The following is a 20293-nucleotide window of genomic DNA, read 5'->3' on the forward strand; positions in this document are numbered from 1 at the left end:
TCAGCTTTCCAATTGTGAACTTTCCATTTCTAAGTAGCAACATTCCAGCAGCACCTGCATACGGGGTATATATCTCCCAATTGATACGATATTCCCGTGCTTGCATTTCCTATCATGATTTTCTTGATAGAGGGTTACTGCTCACAAGGAAGCTATTAAACCAAGAGTTCCAAATGGTGATGTTGAAATCATCCCTTCGTAAATTTTACGGACGCCATCACGAGTTGGTTGACCGTTATGGAATAACCGTTTCACAAATGATATCGGATATGTTCCTTACGTCGTAACTACAATCCCCTTCCCTTTCATGTATGTGACCTACCGAATTAGACTATTTACCGGATTTGTAATCACATAAGCAACACGACGGGTGCCACATGTGGAGCAGGATCTGCTTACCCTTCCGGAGCACCTGAGATCACCCCTAGTTTTTGGTGGGGTTCGTGTTGTTTATTCTTTAGTTTTCTATGTTGTGTCATGTGTACTATTGTTTTTCTGTTTGTCTTTTTCATTTTTAGCCATGGCGTTGTCAGTTTGTTTTAGATTTATGAGTTTGACTGTCGGCCCTTTGGTATCTTTCGTCCCTCTTTTACAAAAGAATATGATTTTTTATCTCAGGAATAGGTTTCTGCTTTGACACACTCCCTATTTCCATTCTTTATTTTACATAAGGAGTATTTGCAACAACTTTTGGAATGTTTGATCGTTCAATGTTCTTTATTCGTTTAACCTTTTCTATTCAGCCGTCAATGCTGAGTATTTCACAGACGAAACGCGCGTCTGGCGAACACAATCATGAGCTTGGTATCTGTGATGAGCCTGGTATCTGTGATGAGCCTGGTATCTGTGATGAGCCTGATATCTGTCATGAGACTGGTATCTGTCATGAGACTGGTATAGGTGATGAGCTTATTTTCTATTGCAATTTACATAATTCATAGTGTGATTGGTTTCTTGTATGGAATTGTGGTGATACATCGAGAATGAGTTCGAGTTGTAACACATTCGAATAAAAATATGCGTCCGAAACACATATCGAGATAGAATTAAGCATCCAATCCAATTGAGCAAAACCTATACCGTATATAGTAAGCTTTAAGGGGGTTCGCGGGTCTAAATCATTTATATAGGATTTCTCTATATTTTTCTATAAATGAACTTTATCTTATGGTTAATAGAAAAATAAAATAAAAAAAATGGGGTCACCGTTCATTTGCGCTCACAATCTGCCTTCGAAAGAAGCATACATCTTTGCAAAAGTTTTTTTTTCTTCTGATAAATAGGAGAAATAAAGGTAATATCGAAATAAAAAAAAGAAAATTACAGAAATCGCTCAAATTTTACAATAATTTAGTTTAAATACAGCATATATCGAAATTATATTAAAAAATATAGGTCACCGATGAGTTTAAAGAGATATTTCAATTTTAAACCCGAAAAATGGCATTTTTCCACCAAAGGGAGATAATTTGGAACTTTTTAAATGATGTTTACATTTTAAAAGTCATCTGGGGCCAACACGAATTAATTTTTTTGAATATTTTTTGTACCATATGATAAAGTAACAACTACAAAAGGTAATAAATAAAATTTGTAATGAAAAACAAATGTTTAATTTTTTTCTGAAATTTGTATACCCTCGAGCCTCCTTAAAGTGTATGTTTGCCAACTCTGAACCTGACCCCTAACCTGAGTCAAAGTGTATTACTACACCATCAGAAAGAAGTTTAAAATCAGTTAAAAATTCTGTTTTTCAACTTATATTAACACGAGCACACACATACACACACACTCACAACGATATATGATACAGACTCCGGTGCCTATAAAGGAAGACAAGCTTACATAGTAACATGCAGTCTTTTGTAAGAATAGGAACATACAGTGAGAGAAAATGAGACTGCGATCAAAACTGCACTCAACTTACTCACGTGGTCTGAGATCCTGATTATAAACGATTCTTATCAAGCTAGATGCATTTAATTCCAGGTATTGCACTTAATATATATTCATAGTTTGATCTAAACTATTAAAATATGAATCAAATTGTTACAGCCAAATTGCAGTTCGTCGTCTCAAATCTCCATGGAACAGACATGGAACAGACTCTTTGACACATTCCCCATTCTTAATTTTATAGATTCCACTATGCATATAGTCATGCGATGAGACGAGTATTATAATTTTACTGGAACGTGTCTTCGATGTGTGTTATTTTCAAACCGCAGGGTTGATACCATCCGAGGGTAGCACCAGCTCAGAAGTCACCGCTTCTGTGTTGAAATAGATTATCATTGACATGGTAATCGAATAGTTGATAAATTTTTGAACTGTTCGAAATACTAGCCGTTGTCTATCCCAGAAAAATATTACCATAGATGTATTTGGCAAAACCTTTCGTGATTTTGTATCCGCAATGCCCTTAAACTTCGTACTGTTTTGTCCATTTAGCTTTTTTTAATCGTGTGTCACTGATGAGTCTTTTGTAGTCGAAACGTGAGTCTGGCGTACAAAAGCCAGGAATCTTTGACGAGTTATTATTGTTTACATTTTCTTGATATAGAAAGGAAGATAGAGAAAAAAAACTATTCAGACACTGAGTGCTAGGGTAAAACAAAATGATTACACACAGACATGAAGCAGGCTCCAGTTTGTTTATCCCAAGTACATTTTGAATAAGTTTTTTTTTCACTTGCATCTTTCATTGAAGACATATTGTTGTCAATATAAGATTTTTTTTGCAACTGTTTTACGCGTGAGATGTTTAGCTAGCTATAAAACCAGGTTTAGTTCTACATAAGAATATGCCAGTACCAAGTAAAGAATATGACACTTGTTTTCCATTCGTTTATTATTGAGCTTTTGATTTTGTCATTTGATAAGGTACCCTCCGTTTTAATCTTCTCCTCGGATTTCGGTACTTCTGTTACTGTATTTTACTTTTTACCCCACCTCTTCCGAATATTTTTCATATATCTGAAATTATATATTTAGCGGTAATTTCAACATGTTCAATTTTCCCGCTTGTATAACCATATTATATACTTAGGTAAATACACTACAGTGAACTCCTTCGCTGAGTTTGGAAGTCGTGAGCATCAATTTGAAATGTAGTGTACACTATAGTTTTTAAAAATTGTGCGTACCAATTTTGAACTGTTGCGTGCACGAGTTTCAAAGTCGGGGACAAAATTAAAAAAGTCGTGCGGACGAGTGTCGAAGTCGTCCTGGTCAACGTAAAGTTCTGAATTTCTTGCAGAAAACATTGATTCATGTTTATTTACTTAAAATACTTGAAAAAGAAAAACCACAACAAAAAGGCTACACATATGTGTACTCTTTCTGGCTGTATCAAATCAAATAAAGCTTATAACGGGGGATTTTATCCAGATAAAAGGAACATATAGAGTTTTCAATTGTGTAACAAAATTCTTTTTGAAAAATTAACAATGGAAAATTGGTTGGTATCTGAGCTTTTTATGCTAAAATTTTGAAACATTATTAAATTTTGATAACACAAGATAAGATGAGATATATAAGATGAGATGAGATATTATATTTAATTACCAATTAAGGGCTCACAAGGGGCATATAGAGAATACAAGCCAGTAAAAGGAAAAAGAACAATTCATTTGTGTTACTAATTCTTCTGATTTAGTTCAGCTATTTCAATTGATATTTTATAGTGTGTCTTTTTATGTTGTAATATTACACTATTAGTTCAGATAAAGGTGAAGATTTGGTACCTATCAGACCGTTTAAACCTGCTGCTTTTGTTTGCACCTGTCCTAAGTCAGGAATCTGATGTTCAGTGTTTGTCGTCTGTTTATGTGGTTCATAAGTGTTTCTCGTTTTTTTATATATAGATTAGACCGTTGGTTTTCACGTTTGAATGGTTATACAATTTTGGGGGCCCTTTATAGCTTGCTGTTCGTTGTGAGCCAAGATTCCGTTATGAAAATCGTACTTTGAGCTATAATGGATTACTTTTATAAATTGTGACTTGGATGGATAGTTGTCACATTGCATGGTACTCATACCATGCTTACCTCATCTTCTTATATATAGAGATTAGCATAGATAAATAGAATTAACATACACAATTACTATACAATTAAACTGTAAAAAAATGGTTTATATATTATAATATATATTCATATGGCCGGAACAAAGAGCTGCACCATGAGTGCGTGATACGTCCGTCGCCATGCATGGAACTGGACTGCTTTTGACAATTTTTCCAATAATAAAGTTCCATAACTCCGTAATGTCATATCATAAATTTAGTTAAAGGAATTAGCTTCAAATAGTTCAGTAGATTTAAACAAGTCAACAAAGTTTCATGATAACTGCTAAAAGCGTTTTTAAGTTGTTGTCCGAAATACTTAAAAATGGTTGTATCCTCCTTTTTATGAATAAAGTCCCCATAACAAAAACGAAAATCAGAAAATTCAAAAAATCGAAAGGGATTTATGTCAATATATAAACAATTCACCAAAGTTTTATGAAAATTGTTCAAAAATATTTTTGATTTAGTCAGAATTTGGTCAAATTTGATAAAAATAGAAAAAAAAAGTTTACGTCATTACATATATTTTTTTTCAAACAACATTTATTTATTTCGTATAAAAGTTTATCATTTAGTTTTTTTTTCTAGCACTGAAGTATTTGTTAATAAGTAATTGTTGTCATGATCGATTCGTTTTACGTAAAGTCATGATGAAGATGGCTACTGATTTCTTCGCACTTTCTTCGACTTTGAATTAACGCGATAAATTTTATTAAAAAACTAGTAATCACCCAGTTGTTTCATCAAAAATGACCAAAACAGGCCTGATCTAATTAGGACTTAACCGCTGAAGTTTAATAGAAAAATGAGGCCATTTTCTAAAAATCAAGAAAAACTTTTGAATTTTTTTTTTTTTTTTTTTTTTTTTTTTTTTTTTTTTTTTTTTTTTTTTATAAAAATTGACAAATTGAGGAAGACAATGTCTCAAAATAAAAAGCAACGAACAGAAATGGATGACAATTTCAAAGGTAAAACTTGATTTCAGAAACAGACGAGACTGATCGATTAAACAAAGTTTTTATGAATAATTAAGTTCGAATTCACTCTGACTTGCAAAAGTTTTGCGGCAAAGGATATATTAATTATTCAACTTTAACCCCGCCGAATTATTTATGTATGTGCCTGTCCCAAGTCAGGACTGGAGCCTGTAATTCAGTGCTTGTCGTTTGTTTAAGTGTTACATATTTGTATTTTTTTTCTTCATATAAACATGATAAATAAGGCCGTTATAGTTTTCTAGTTTGAATTGTTTTACATTGTCATATCGGGGCCTTTGAAAGCTGACTATGCGGTATGGGCTTTGCTCATTGTTGAAGGCCGTACGATGGCCTATAGTTGTTAATATCTGTCATTTTGGTCTCTTGTGGACAGTTGTCTCATTGGCAATCATACCATATCTTCTTTTTTTTATATTTAATTAAGGAATAGAAGAAATTGAAAATACATTAGGCAGCAACCATTTGATTTTCTAGGGGGGGGGCTATGGTTTTTCTTGGGAAAAAAAAGTTTGTTTCCAGTTTTTGGAGAAAAAAATAATTTGTTTTTGATTCTGAGAAAAAAAATGTTTGTTTCACCCTCAGCTGCCACGTTATGTAATGCTAAAATTGAAAGAAAAAAATTGTTTTCGACTTGTCGCGAAAAAAATAGATTGTTTTTCGACGCAGTCGAAAAAAAAAGTTTGTACAGAAAAAAAAACCATAGCCCCCCTCAGAAAATCAAATGGTTGCTGCCTTAATCAACTTCAAGGAAGCCCGCATAGAAGAAATTGAAAATACATTAATCAACTTCAATGAAGCCCGCATAGAAGAAATTGAAAATACAAAAAAAAGTAAGCATTGATTCTTTGGTATATTCCCTCTTTTTTTCAAGAATTTGCGAACTTTTGTTTTGACGAGGAAACAGGTGCTCGTAAAAACGAATATTATTAATCTACTTTCGGTTTTACTACTTTCGTTTTGACTAAAGAAATAACTTAAGGTTCAGATTAATATATTGATTACTTGATATGTGGGTTGTTTGTTTTGATCAAGAGTTTTTCACAACAATTTGGGATTACTAGTTCAGAATTAGTTTAGTTATTATAGAGATAAGATATTCCTTAGTTGTATTGTCCGCATTGCACACTTATTGGTGACGTAGTTCACAAATAGGATATCCTCCATACAACGAGGCATTTCCGGTAAAGTTCCCTCCCATTGCAGGTGGGTGGGTTTTTGTGTTCTCTTTTCCCACTTATGATCCGCCATGTCTGAAGTTTTGACACGTTGGTAAGTTTCAGTTCATAAAAATGGACGTTTTATAATATACCGAAACAAATAAAAAAAGATAATAAATCGTATTTTTTGCATACACGCGTCCCTCTTTGTCCTTTTGAACGGGGAAATATTGATTACGAAGGGAAATATTTGATCTCTTCCATTTTGGGGACGAAAACCTGTTTGAAAAGAAGTATTTCGTATTGTAACATTGCAATACACACCTGTTACGTCACATGAGACCTTTAACAGCTGATTGTGACAGGTGTAATAAACAACAGGTTGTTGTAATCTAATTAATCAATACTAATTGATTGATAATTGACAAGCAATGTACTATTAATTAACCCCTGGTCTGTTCCACATGACCCTGACTGTCAGGAAAATATTTTCCAGTTTGATTGAAACAAAACACAAAATTTATGATCTATTAATAATGAAAAGTTGATATTTATGAAAAAATAGTGATTTAATTTGTGACATTTTACCTGTGTACCAAGTTCAACAGAAAGGGAATTTCATAATGTATTCATAAACCTTTTTTTACCTCTGTTATTATAAACATTTACTCCTCTCAATAGGTATGATTAAGGGTTGACAATTTATCTACCTTAGAATGCCTAGATGTCTGGCTTTAAAAAGGAGGAATTGTCAAAAACTTTTAACCATGTTTTTACTAGTCTAGTTCAGATTTTTTATGAAAAACTGTGCTTGAGTGATTGAATTGAGTGACAAAACACAATTACAACATTGTACAAGGGCCAACAAAATAAAGAAAAAAAAACCAACAATAAACATACTGTCATATAAGTCTGTACTATGATGTGAATAGGGAAGGCCAATATTATTTTTATAATATCTTAAAATATTGAGTTATTGCATTGTCTACAAACAAATATACATGTACTTCAACTCTCATTTGACATGAGAACTGTTGAGAACATTTATATTTTGTGGAAAATATAATTGAAACCAACAATTGGCATGAATGGGGCCAAAAAAATATTTAGAATTTCTATTTACAATTTTCTTAAAATCCTAGTAGAACACATAATATTTTCTTCAAAATGCACAATGAAATAATCATATGTTAATCAGGTACAATGTATAGGATCAGATTTTGAATACTCAATATCTTTTTCTGGTTAGAATATGCTCCCAATTCTACAGCTCATTCTAGCCAATAGAATATTTTCAAAATAACTGGGCAACAAATGAAAACTGATGATATATTTGTTACATAATAGTTTTAAGATGGCAGTTCATTATACTATAATATGTATAATTCTTTTTTCTCAGAATGAAAATGTAGAACCATCAGATTGTACACTTCCTGTCACCACCCAGAACCATAGCAACCATGGAGAACTCATTGCACTACACGTCTGTCAACCATGCCCATCTTCTAATCGGTGCAATCAATCAATTACGAAAACGACAAGAACTTTGTGACATCATATTAAACTGTGGAAACACAATGATTCCAGCTCACAAACTTATTTTGTCTGTCAGCACACCATATTTTAAAAGTTTAGTTGAAAATAAATACAAAACTGATACAAGTCTTCGTGAATTAAGAATTGACGGTTTAGATGGCTGTGCTGTACAGAATATAATTGAATTTTTCTACACGTCTGCCGTTTCTGTGGACGATGTGACAGTGTGGACTCTGCTACCTGCGGCATGTTTATTACAAGTAGAAGAAATCCAGAACTTGTGTTGTGATTTTCTGTCGTCCCAGTTACAGTTAGAGAACTGTTTACGTATTCACAGAGTGGCCGCCAAATGTTTGTGTTCAGGATTACTGAAGGAGAGCACAGAGTACATTAAAACTAACTTTGATCAGGTAAATGGTATAATAACACAGGGTGACAGTTGCCCCGGTCAACCGGGTCAAGTCTTTTAAGGAGAAAATACATGTAGGTAGAACTTCCTTCTCAGTGTTCATTGTAAAAGGAGAAATTGGGCAAAATCTGCTTGTATATATTTCCGTTTCCTACAAGCATGACAAGAATCCTTAGGACTTATAACTTGTACACGTATGGTATACATGTACATTTGATGGCAAAAAATTTTACCTACATGTATTACTTGGAGCTACTTCATTTAAGAATTGAATGCTTCTTTTTGTAAATTTATTGGGGTGTAAAAGCGTTGACCGAAGTACATTTTTCCGCGCTTCATTCTAAAAATGTGCGCACGGTCAATGCTTTTACAACCCTATAAAGTTACAAAAAGAAGCATTCAATACTTATGATTACATTTTTTAGCTATGATCATGAAAACACGAATTTTATATATTTTTTTTATTTAATTCACCTGTGCACTTTATTGTTGGGCCACGTGTTAACATGAATGAAAAGTTGTATTGAGCAATGCAACTGCTTACGGAATAACACGTGATGTGCAGTTAGCCAATCAAAATAAAGTATTATAATGAAACATACATCTAATGTAATTATTAACATTTATAGCACAGAATGAAATCTTTTTTGTGATCAAATTGAGATTGAATTATCTCCCTTTGTGCATAATATGAAGCATGAATTGTAACAACAGTCCAAGTACTGAATGTTGCTGTACTTTTTTGGAGACCAACATGACAAAAGGGATAAAATATTTGTGTTTTTATTGTGAGTTCAAACAAATTTCTTGTGCATGTCCGTACATATGTAGAATTCAAAAGCAAAAATCAAATGAACATTTTTAAACTGTTTTCAATATAAAAAAGAAGATCTAGTATGATTGCCAATGAGACAACTGTCCACAAGAGACCAAAATGACACAGACATTAACAACTATAGGTCACTGTCTGGCCTTCAACAATGAGCAAAGCCCATACAAGTCTGTGCATATATAATATACAAACAAAAAATATATTTGTCAGTACTATTATACCAAAAAGGAGCTTCAACAAATCAGATTTTTATTGAAAAAAAGTATATATCTAAATTGTCATATTTAATGTGTAACAGGAACAAAAGAAACATTCTATAACACAAAATACAGGAAATGATTGTAAACAAAGTTAAAAAGTAAAATAAAATGTTCAGCAAATTGCAATAGATGAGAGAGCAACTCAAAATAAAACTTGTTTATATCCATTTAGAATGTTGACTTTTTTTTTGCAGATTTTGGAAGAAGAGATATTTTTAGAGCTTCCAGTCAGAGAAATGATTGGTCATATGAAACGACTGAATGATATGGAAATAGAGGATGAGAAAATCTTACAGGGAGTCAAGTGTTGGGTAATCTACAGTGTAGACGATAGACAGCTGCTGGGATATAAGGTACTTAATAAAATGGTTGTCATGGTACAGTCCATACACATGAGTCAGTCAAATATTGCTCTTGATGGTGATTGTTTTTGAATCACTCTGAAATACTTTAATAGAGTCAAAAATTGCTCTTGATTGTGATTGTTTTTGAATCACTCTGAATGAAAGTGTAATAACTGTTTAATCATCAGAAAACTTACTTAGTGTACTAGGGTCTATATACAATGTAGGATTTACAAAATGGAGAATAATAGGCCTATAAATATAGAATTGAGCAAAATGGTGAAAAAGATAACAAAAAGAATAGAGATTAATATACTGCTAAAATCTGAAGCATATATAAGTGAACTAAAATAAAAAAAATACAAGACTAACAAAGAGGCTCCTGACTTGAAAAAGGTGTAAAAAGGTTGCAGGGTTAACCATATTTTGTGAGATCTCAACCCAACCGTGTAATACCTGTAGCCAATGTAAAATAAACAAACACATGATAATTCACACACTAAAACCCAGCTTAAAAGAAGTCTGAGTCTGATGTCAGAATAGGTAACAGAAGAAACTAAGCAAAATGACAATGCTACATAAATTAACAAAGAACTACTAGCAGTTACTCACATGCCAACAGAGACAACAGATATTTTTACATTTTTCATACAAATGATGTTTTGTATTTGTTTTCAGTTACTTCAAGAATTCCCAAAGTTGAAGGAAGAATTAGAGAAATTTTTGCCAGCTGAATACCAGGTCCCACAAGAAGAGGGTATGTGTACTAATTGAATTATAACATTGCAGAGGAAAATTAAAACGGAAGATGGTTGCTGCCCTTTGTTACCAATCAAAATTTGTAATTAAATTCTATTCCTTAAACAAATCACAATGATCAAGTTCCATGCCACTTACAATAATCATTCACATGCAGATAAGCAGCTTGATAGAAGCACTGCTCCTGAAAAAAGGAAACTTGTCTATCTGATTGCATAGTTTGGTGAAATTGGGTCAGAAATTTAGCCTTTTCCTAAAGGGATTTGAGGTATGACTGTCTATTATTAAAAAAATCGACATTTAATTAAACCATAGATTCTGATGAAAAACCCTCAAGGTCAATTAGTTCTTTGCTATGTGTAGTGATTTAGTAACTATTGTGAAACCATAGTAAGATTAGAATATGTACTTAACTGCAATTTTTATTGCAATATTGAAAGTAGAGAACATATGTTTTCCATTTGAAATGAACTACACATGTATAATTATTGTTATAATTGTTGTGTCAATACAATGTACGATGTACACATTTGTTTGCAGTGTAAATTACATGAACATTTCTTCAATCTCATTGGTCAGTCTTGCAATGCAATGTTAATTGTTAAAACATGAAAGACAGAGTAACAATGCAACCAAAGAAAAAGATAACCTTTAGTTTTCAAGTTCATACCAAATTCCAGTATTTAAACTTTTTTGTTGGAAAAGATATTTTAGTTTTGTATCGGCTGTTTTGATTGGCTGATTAGATGAGTGCCATGGGACCTTGTCAGTTTATTTTGTTAGCTGTCATTGGACTGTTATTTTTGGTAAGTTTATATTTATTTGGGTTAATTTTTGCAAGATTTACCAATGAGGTGAAAGATGACGTGGGATATTTATACAAATATAAAAATATTTCAATTTTAAATTAAATCCTTTTGAAAAATTTAATTAGAACGATTTTCATAAGGAGAAGGAAAAAAGAAAATCATGACTTTATGCTGTTAAAAACCTGTTGATATCGTTAAATATTGTATTACTTCAACTCCGTGAAAAATAGTAATAAATTTGTATAAAATGCTCTGTTCAGTGTAAATGATTTCAAACAAATGACTTAATGTGCAGAATTTTGATAAAGTTAAGGATTTTAAATATACCAGATTTCATTATTATTTTGTAATTTTTCTTCTTAACAGGAATAACAAAGAGCATGCAAGAAAAAGACAGTGAATTTACAGAAAGAATAAAGCAAACCATAGAAATTGGTGAAAATCTTGAATTTAATCATATCAAAGAGGAACCAGTTGAAGATCAAGATTTCACATCAAATAATCAAAGCAAGATAAATCATGAGAAAGGCCTGGGTCTGTATGAGGGAGATAACTCTTTGAATAGTACAAATAATTCCATCAAGGATGAATCTATGGATTTTGATGAGTCGGTGCAAATGTATGCTGACAAATTTATGTCATTAAAAGAAAGGGGAAGTTTTCAGCTTTTTGCTGCTGGAAGCCCTGACCAGACTGTTGTTTTAGGTCGAAAAGCAAAAGACGATGGGAGTCGTCTAAAATTTGAGTGCTCATGGGAAGGATGTCCCAAAAAGTTCTTCTCCAAAACCGGACTGAAATTTCATTTGAACAAACATAACAATGTATTCCCTTATAACTGCATACAATGTGGAAAGGGGTTTAATAGGACTTGTGAATTCGAAGATCATATGAATCAGCATGCAGGAAACTTTTGGAAGTGTTCTATATGTGGGGCTGTTTTGAGGTCCCAGCATGGCCGCCGAGTCCATGAATCTCAACACAAAAATCAACAGTTTCCATGTGACATTTGTGGGAAAATATTTCCCTGTAAAGATTATTTGAACTCACATTTACGTGCTCATAAAAGTTCTTTCGAATGTGACATTTGTAATAAAGTGTTCAAAAGAAAACACCATTATAAGGAACATATCAAAGTACACGAACGGAACGGTTTTCATTGCGAGTACTGCGATTTTAAAACAAACTATGCACAGAGTCTAAAAAGACATTTAAGGAACTCTCATGATCCGGAAAAACTTGAAATCCAAACTTGTAAAAGTTGTGGCAAGACTTTCAATCGCCATGACCACCTTATAAAACATATTGAAAAATGTAATCCACATGGTGAAGGGATTTGGCAGAAGCAGACGTCAAGCCCTGAAGTACAGCCGCAAATGTATATAAGTGATGGCATTTTGCCAGACTCCATATCAGTGCAGCCTGAATTTCCACAATTTAGTTACAGTGTTAGTGACATTAAACAGGGCATTTTAAATTATTCAGAAGGTCAGGCGGATAAAGTAATAGGCAAAAATAGTACAAACATTGTAGGCAAAGTTGAATAATACAATTTTTAGGAAAACTTGAATAAAACAAATGTTGTAAAGGTTATCATGGTTATGTTGAATAATCCTAATGTTGTACATGTGTAGAATTGTTGCAATGAATGATACAAATGTTTAAGGCAAAGTTGAATAAAACAAATCATTAGGGTATCTTTGAAGTATTCTTAGAAATTTTGATATTAAAAAATTCTTTAAACCAACTGATTTTATTGAAAGATTCATTTATGTGACTATAATGTATGTTGAGTAGAAAAAATAGCTGCAATTTTGTTAAACTTGCATGAAAATTTCATCAAAGATAGAAACCTAAACATGCTAAAAGTAAGGCAACAATTAAAAATATTTTGGTTTGCCCAAAGCCTACCCAAGGTTGAGACAGTGGGTAGGTACAAAAAATGTAGGTAGGCATCTTCTTTTTTTTTTTTAAAGAAATTATCGTATCAGATGTTTATTAGTCTTCATGTCTTCTTGATTAAAAAAAAACTTCTCCAAATCAGGACAATAAAAGAATTTGAGTAGGCAGTTTTTTTCTGGGTAGGTAGGGTTTGGGCAAACAAACCTCTTTTTTTTTTATGGCCTAATCAATGTAAAATAAGTTGCTTTGCAGTATCAATTTGTTGTAGTTAATTGCTGTTAAATAACAATTCAGATAATATAACACTACAATTTATTTTTTCAAGTGTCCAATGGATATGATGATAGGAGTCGACATAAATAGGCAAATATTTTAAGTGTTTAAAGTGTCCACTCCATTGATCATGTTGATACAAATTAAAAAAGTGGACTTTGTTATTTTTTAACTTCCATTATTTGTCTTGGCCACATACACACACAACAATACTTGTTGTACATGTTGAGTTAAACTTTGTTTTTAATATTTTCACATTACTGCAGTTTCTTTAATTTTTGTCTTTACATGTACATGTACTAATTTTCGTGGATTGAGGAAAACTTGAGTTTTTGTAGATATATATAAATTTTTAGTTTTGGCAAAGTCTGCCTGTATTCCTATGGGAAATTTGTTATTCATTGAACATTTAAATTTGTGGTTCCCCTGTACCCACAAAATCAATGAAAATTGGTATACAACACATACCAATGAATTCACAGTATCAAAGGTTAGATTGAGCTGTAATCTACAAGATGTAGGGAACATACAAGAGTCTAATAATGAATTCACAGTATCGATGGTTAGATTGAGCTGTAATCTACAAGATGTAGGGAACATACATAGTCAGAGCTCAGACATAAATAAGTCTGAATCTGCTTTTGACTCATAGAGGTATAAATTTGTAAGTTTTAGGATTTGTCTCCCTTTAATGCAAGACAAAATACGACTTTAATAAGTCAAATATTGTTAAGCAAGAAATGATTGACCAAAATCAAAAAGTTGCAAATATCGACTTCTACAAGTCGATAAGTTACCAAAATTGGTTAACTTCAAGACCCACGCATATTTATAAAAAGGTCATGCATCTAAATCAAATAATGACAACATTGAAAGCCAAGAAAAATATGAATGAGAGGCTAAAAATAAAGGGAATCATGTTAATTAACCTTACAATGCAACCACCTGGATCCACACTTAATGAGGTAAAACATCTGTGTTTAGTAAAGATGTTCAATTAGAAAATTAAATATAGATAGCTCAAGTCCTTGTTTTTGCTGTCATAGGTGGTGTACTTTGGCCACCAAGTCAAGTTTAGTTTTTTCATCAACATAAATAGACCTAAACAAGTCTGTCATTTTGTGACTTAGATAAGTCTAAAATTGAAAACACATTTTTGTCATGCCTTCGACTTTAGTCGAAAAAGCGAGACTAAGGGATCCTACATTCCGTCGTCGTTGTCGGCGGCGGCGGCGTCCACAAATATTCACTCTGTGGTTAAAGTTTTTGAAATTTTAATAACTTTCTTAAACTATACTGAATTTCTACCAAACTTGGACAGAAGCTTGTTTATGATCATAAGAAAGTATCCAGAAGTAAGTTTTGTAAAAATAAAATTCCATTTTTTCCGTATTTTACTTATAAATGGACTTAGTTTTTCTGCGAGGAAACATTACATTCACTCTGTGGTTAAAGTTTTTAAAATTTTAATAACTTTCATAAACTATCCTTGATATGTACCAAACTAGGACAGAAGCTTGTTTATGATCATAAGATAGTATCAAGAAGAAAATGTTGTGAAAATAAATTTCTACTTTTCTGTATTTTACTTATAAATGGACTTAGTTTTTCTGCAGGGAAACATTACATTCACTCTGTGGTTAAAGTTTTTAAAATTTTAATAACTTTCATAAACTATCCTTGATTTGTACCAAACTTGGACAGAAGCTTATTTATGATCATAAGATAGTATCAAGAAGAATATTTTGTAAAAATAAATTTCCACTTTTCCGTATTTTACTTATAAATGGACTTAGTTTTTTTGCCAGAAACAAAACATTCACTCTGTGGTTTAAGTTTTTAAAATTTTTATAATGTTCTTAAACTATCCTGGATTTCTACCAAACTTAGACAAAAGCTTATTTCTGATCATAAGATATTATTCAGAAGTAAATTTTGTAAAAAAAAATTTGACTTTTTCCGTATTTTACTTATAAATGGACTTAGTTTTTCTTCCAGTTAACATTACATACAGTCTGCAGTTAAAGTTTATAAAACATTTATTAGATTCATAAACTATCCTGGATTTTTTTACCAAACTTGGAAGCTTCTTTCAATTAAAAGACAGTATCGTGAGGGAAATTTTTATTGATGTTTTTCCTCATTTTTGTTGACTCTGCGATTAACAGAAAAAGTAGGCGAGACACCGGGTTCCGTGGAACCCTTACGAATTTTTATAATAAATACATGTTTTGACTTCTTTAAGTCAAAAACAGAAATCGACTTGTTTATGTCTGAGCTCTGACTGATACAAGAGTCTAATAATGAATTCACAGTATCGAAGGTTAGATTGAACTGTAATCTACAAGATGTAGGGAACATACAAGAGTCATTTAAAAATCACTCTTTGTGGTGATTTCATCCAGTGAATCCAAGTGATTGTGTGTGGGGTCTTTAATTTATACTTATTCCATATTAGATATATACCAAATAGGATTCAAAGATTGTTAATCGGCAATAACACTTTGATTGTCCACCTAATCCGTCCATATGTACATTCAAAAAAATTTTCATTCTCTAACTTAAATTAATTAAATGTTACAAATCTTATACACAATTGCTTATTACCACAAAACACATATCACTTCGAATTTGGGTTACCTAACTTTTTACTATTTTTCAGTTATGTCCCTTTATAATGCTGTATGCAAGTGATTATCTGTGTCCAATAGACACCTCCTTCATCTATTTTTCTACTAAATCACTTTTACATTAGACATTCATGCGAAATTTACAATAGTTCAAAAATGTTGAGATAAAGATCATTCTTGCTGAACGTTGAGTGATTTGCTGTGAAACATTTGTAGATGGTGAGACAAGGTTACAGTCTGATTCTTTAGACAACACATTTTGTTATAAGTTTTGTTCTTGAATCATGGTTATTTTTTTAATGTTCATGTTGTCAATGAATTATGCTAGTGTTCCTTTAGATATTATGTATCACAATTTAAATTGAATTGTAAACATTGTTTATGTACATGATGTATGTCATTGCTTCAATGAATAAAAGATACTAAATAAAAAAATAAAATAAAATAAACAATATTGGTATTTATAAATGTTTTTTTTTTTGTTTGGTTTTGTTTTTTTATGTTTATTTTTATGCCCCCACCACAATTTCGGGGGCATTAAGTGATCTCATGTCAGTCTGTTGATCCCTAAATTAGTTTCAGTTTCCTACCTTTACTTTATTTTTGCTCAACTAAATGTTATGAAACTTTTACACAATGCTTATTACCACAAAACACAGACCAAGTTTGAATTTAGGCAGCGTTACCATAACAGTTCCCTTTTTCATGTTTATAACGTTATATGCAATCAGGGGCATCATCTGAGTCTCATGGACAGTTATTGGACACATTCTCCATTTATTAATTGTAGCTATTTGCAGCTATATATAGATATAGGAAGATGTGATGTGAGTGCCAATGAGACAACTCTCCATCCAAATAACAATTTAAAAAAAAGGTAAACCATTATAGGTCAATGTACGGCCTTCAACAAGGAGCCTTGGCTCACACCAAACAACAAGCTATAAAGGGCCCCAAAATTACTAGTGTAAAACCATTCAAACGGGAAAACCAACTGTCTAATCTATATAAAATAAAAAAACCGAGAAACGAGAAACACGTATAAATTACATAAACAAACGACAACTACTGTTCATCAGATTCCTGACTTAGGACAGGTGCAAACATTTTCAGCGGGATTAAACGTTTTAATGGAACCAAACCTTCTCCCTTTTTCTGAAACATTAGCATAATATCATAACATAGAAAAACACACAATAAAACATCAATTGGCAGGCTTAGCTCAATCAAAAAACGTACATTAATACACTATATAGACGAATAAATTTGATCTGCGATATCTGAATGCAAATGAACAGTTAATAAAATATTAGGGACAAACATTCAAGGCCAAAAAGCAAACAAACAAGTCCAAACAAAGCCATGGCAAGTCACCACTGCGAAATATTTAACCCTTCTAAATATTCACTTTAGAAAAAAAAAAGGTTTTAAAAAAATACAGGTAAATCTTAAAGTACATTTCAACACGGAGCCTTGGCTCACACCAACCAGCAAGATATAAAGGGCCCCAAACATGACTACCGGTAGTTTAAAATGAGGACTGAAACCATTCAAACAGGAAAACCAACGGTCTAATCTATATACAATCAAGAAATGACAGGAAAACCAACGGTCTAATCTATATACAAACAAGAAATGAGAAACAATCATGAACCACATCAACAAACGACAAATACTGAATAGCAGATTCCTTGCATGGCAAAAGAAAAACATATTCTGCCATCAACCCAACCTACCATATATTTAAAGAAATAAACAAAATGAATAAAATAATGCCAGGATATCATGGTCACCTAGTTTCTTGGCTAGAAATTTTGAAATAGCAACTAACATGTTATATGGAGATGAATATTTGGTTTATGGTTTACATGATCTTGACCTCATTTCTTGGACCAGTAATAAATTTTCATGATTCATTCTTCTGGCGAAAACTAAATATATCCAAAGAAGATGTGGTATGATTGCCATTGAGACAACTCTACTCAAGAGACCAAATGACACAGAAATTAACAACTCTATATCACTGTACAGCTTTCAACAATGAGCAAAGCCCATACTGCATATACTTGTATATACATTAATGACCCTATGAAAATGAGAAATTTAAAACATTCCAAACAAGAAAACAGCCTAATTTATGTACTTAATAATGAATGAAAAACAAATATGTAACACAGAATCAAACAATATGTGAAAATAAGTCAGGATAAACAAAAGAGGACAGAGTAGAGTGTAAAATAAAAAGGCAGGACAAAGATTAAAACTAAAAACAAATGCAGGACAACATTTTCTGTCCTAGTCCCCTAAAAAATTTGAAAGGTACCTCCATTAGATCCTTGGTGGCAGGTGAGGATCCAGCCATTTTAAAAAGGGGGGTTCCAACTATATGTCCCCATTTAAATGCATTGATCGTCCAAAAAAAAAGGGGGTTCCAACCCCTGAACCCTCTCCATGGATCCGCCACTGGGTGGATAGATGTATACCTTATTTATGTTTTATTACACATGTTGATTTTCTATTGTAGATTTGGCAGAAATGATGGAGGAAGCATCAAATAGTGTCAGCCAATCAAGTAATGAAAACCCCAAAACTGCTGACTTGTTAAAAATAGATAATGTTGATCCCCTCATGTGTTTTGAATGTGCCGAGGTCTTTGACAGTGCAGAAGAATTGAAAAAACATGTTCAAACTCATCTTGCCTCTATGTATGGAAAGGACTTGCCAAGTATGGAGAAAAATAAATTACCATTTGATGTAAACTCATATAACCAAATGTTTAATGATTCTAAAAATAGTACATCAGATGATTCTAAGTCTGGGAACAGTTATTTTGATACTTACATGAAGGCTAGGGGGCTTGATACTCCATCATTTGGAGGATTGAAAAGGGAACGGGAATCTACAAAAAGTCCAGGTGTGCCACAGAAGCAAGTTACGATCACTGTGACCAGTACCACTGGAGATGGACGAGAACTTAAATTTATTTGCCCTGTTTGTGGCAAAACTTGCCCAAGTACTGATGAGTTAGGCAGCCACATGGAAAGTCACTCAAGTTTTATTTGCAATATCTGTGGAAAGTCATACTCTACAAGGGGCAATTTACAAACTCACATGAAAAAACACAATGGCGACAAATCTGTCCTATGTACATACTGCAATAAGTCGTTTACAAGTCCAGCTGTACTCAAAGTTCATATTAGGTCCCATACTGGCGAAAAACCATTTGCCTGTGAGACATGTGGTGTTGGATTTGCCAAAAATATCCACCTTAAACGCCACTTATCCATTCATACAGGTATTAAACCCCACGAATGTGAGATTTGTCATAAGAGATTCAGTCGCTCAGACCACCTGAAAAGACACGTTCAAAGCATTCACACTCAGGATCGTCCTCACATCTGCTCATTGTGTGGAAAAGATTTTGTTAGGAAGTACGAGCTCAATAAACACATGAAACAGATGCATTGGGGTTTTACTGTAGGTCAAAATGGTAATGAGGGATCTACGGACACTAGCTTTTCTCAAAACCAAAATGAAACGGCCATGGATACTTCATTTATCAGTGACGTTTATAAAGGTATGCAACAGTTACAGGGTGCTTTCGTCATGGGAGATAATAACAATATGGACGAGAGTAAAGGTCAAGTGGTTAGCATCAACCAAGAAGAAGTCACAGGTCAAAGTGCATTAATCAAAGAGGAAACTGATGTTCAATATGAAAATGAAACTAACGGACTCGCAAGTTCCAAAGGTCAAAGTGCATTAAAAAAGGAGGAAAATGGTACGAAATGTGAAAATGAAACTAATGGACTTGAAAGTTCCAAAGGTCAAAGTTTGTCTATAGTCATAAAGAGGGACCCAGATGGGTACTCTATTTCACAGTGAAAACACTTTAAATTCTTTTCACATTTTACAGAGAAAATTTTGAACTGTATACGTATTTACAATAAGCAGTGAAAATGTTTTAGTTTTCACATTTTGAAGTGAAAATGTTTCAATGCTATTTTGACATTTTCTGAAATTACAGTTGATTTTTAAATTTACATCTGCATTTATTAATTCAGTGGTGAAGAAATGACTTAAATTCTAATTTACTCAGATAGATCTTTGATTGAAGTATGAATGCTTCTTTTTGTAAATTCATTGGAGTGAAAAAAACGTTGATCGAAGACGAAGTACATTTTGTTTGAAGTGCTAAAGTGCTTCATTCTAAAAATGTGTGCATGGTCAACACTTTTATAAACCTATGAAATTACTAAAAGAAGCATTCAATACTTATAATTACATTTTTTGCTATAATCATGAAAGCACGACTACT

The 20293-nt window shown here is 32.5% G+C and overlaps 1 protein-coding gene across 2 annotated transcripts; it reads left to right on the forward strand.

Moving 5' to 3' along the window:
• The first annotated feature begins 6208 nt into the window (after positions 1-6208).
• Positions 6209-19937, forward strand: LOC139498812 (myoneurin-like). 2 transcript variants are annotated; one of them, XM_071287372.1, is made up of 5 exons: positions 6209-6336; positions 7624-8170; positions 9456-9614; positions 10284-10362; positions 18500-19937. In XM_071287372.1, exons 2-5 carry the CDS (start codon positions 7685-7687, stop codon positions 19858-19860), a joined length of 2085 nt encoding a protein of 694 aa, XP_071143473.1. In that variant the 5' UTR covers positions 6209-6336; positions 7624-7684; the 3' UTR covers positions 19861-19937. The 2 variants fall into 2 exon arrangements, with proteins under 2 accessions (XP_071143473.1, XP_071143474.1); XM_071287373.1 differs by lacking the exon at positions 18500-19937 and adding an exon at positions 11540-12917.
• Positions 19938-20293: the final 356 nt, after the last annotated feature.

Source organism: Mytilus edulis, chromosome 12 (genome assembly GCF_963676685.1).
Source record: "Mytilus edulis chromosome 12, xbMytEdul2.2, whole genome shotgun sequence".
In the NCBI taxonomy this organism is placed as follows: domain Eukaryota; kingdom Metazoa; phylum Mollusca; class Bivalvia; order Mytilida; family Mytilidae; genus Mytilus; species Mytilus edulis.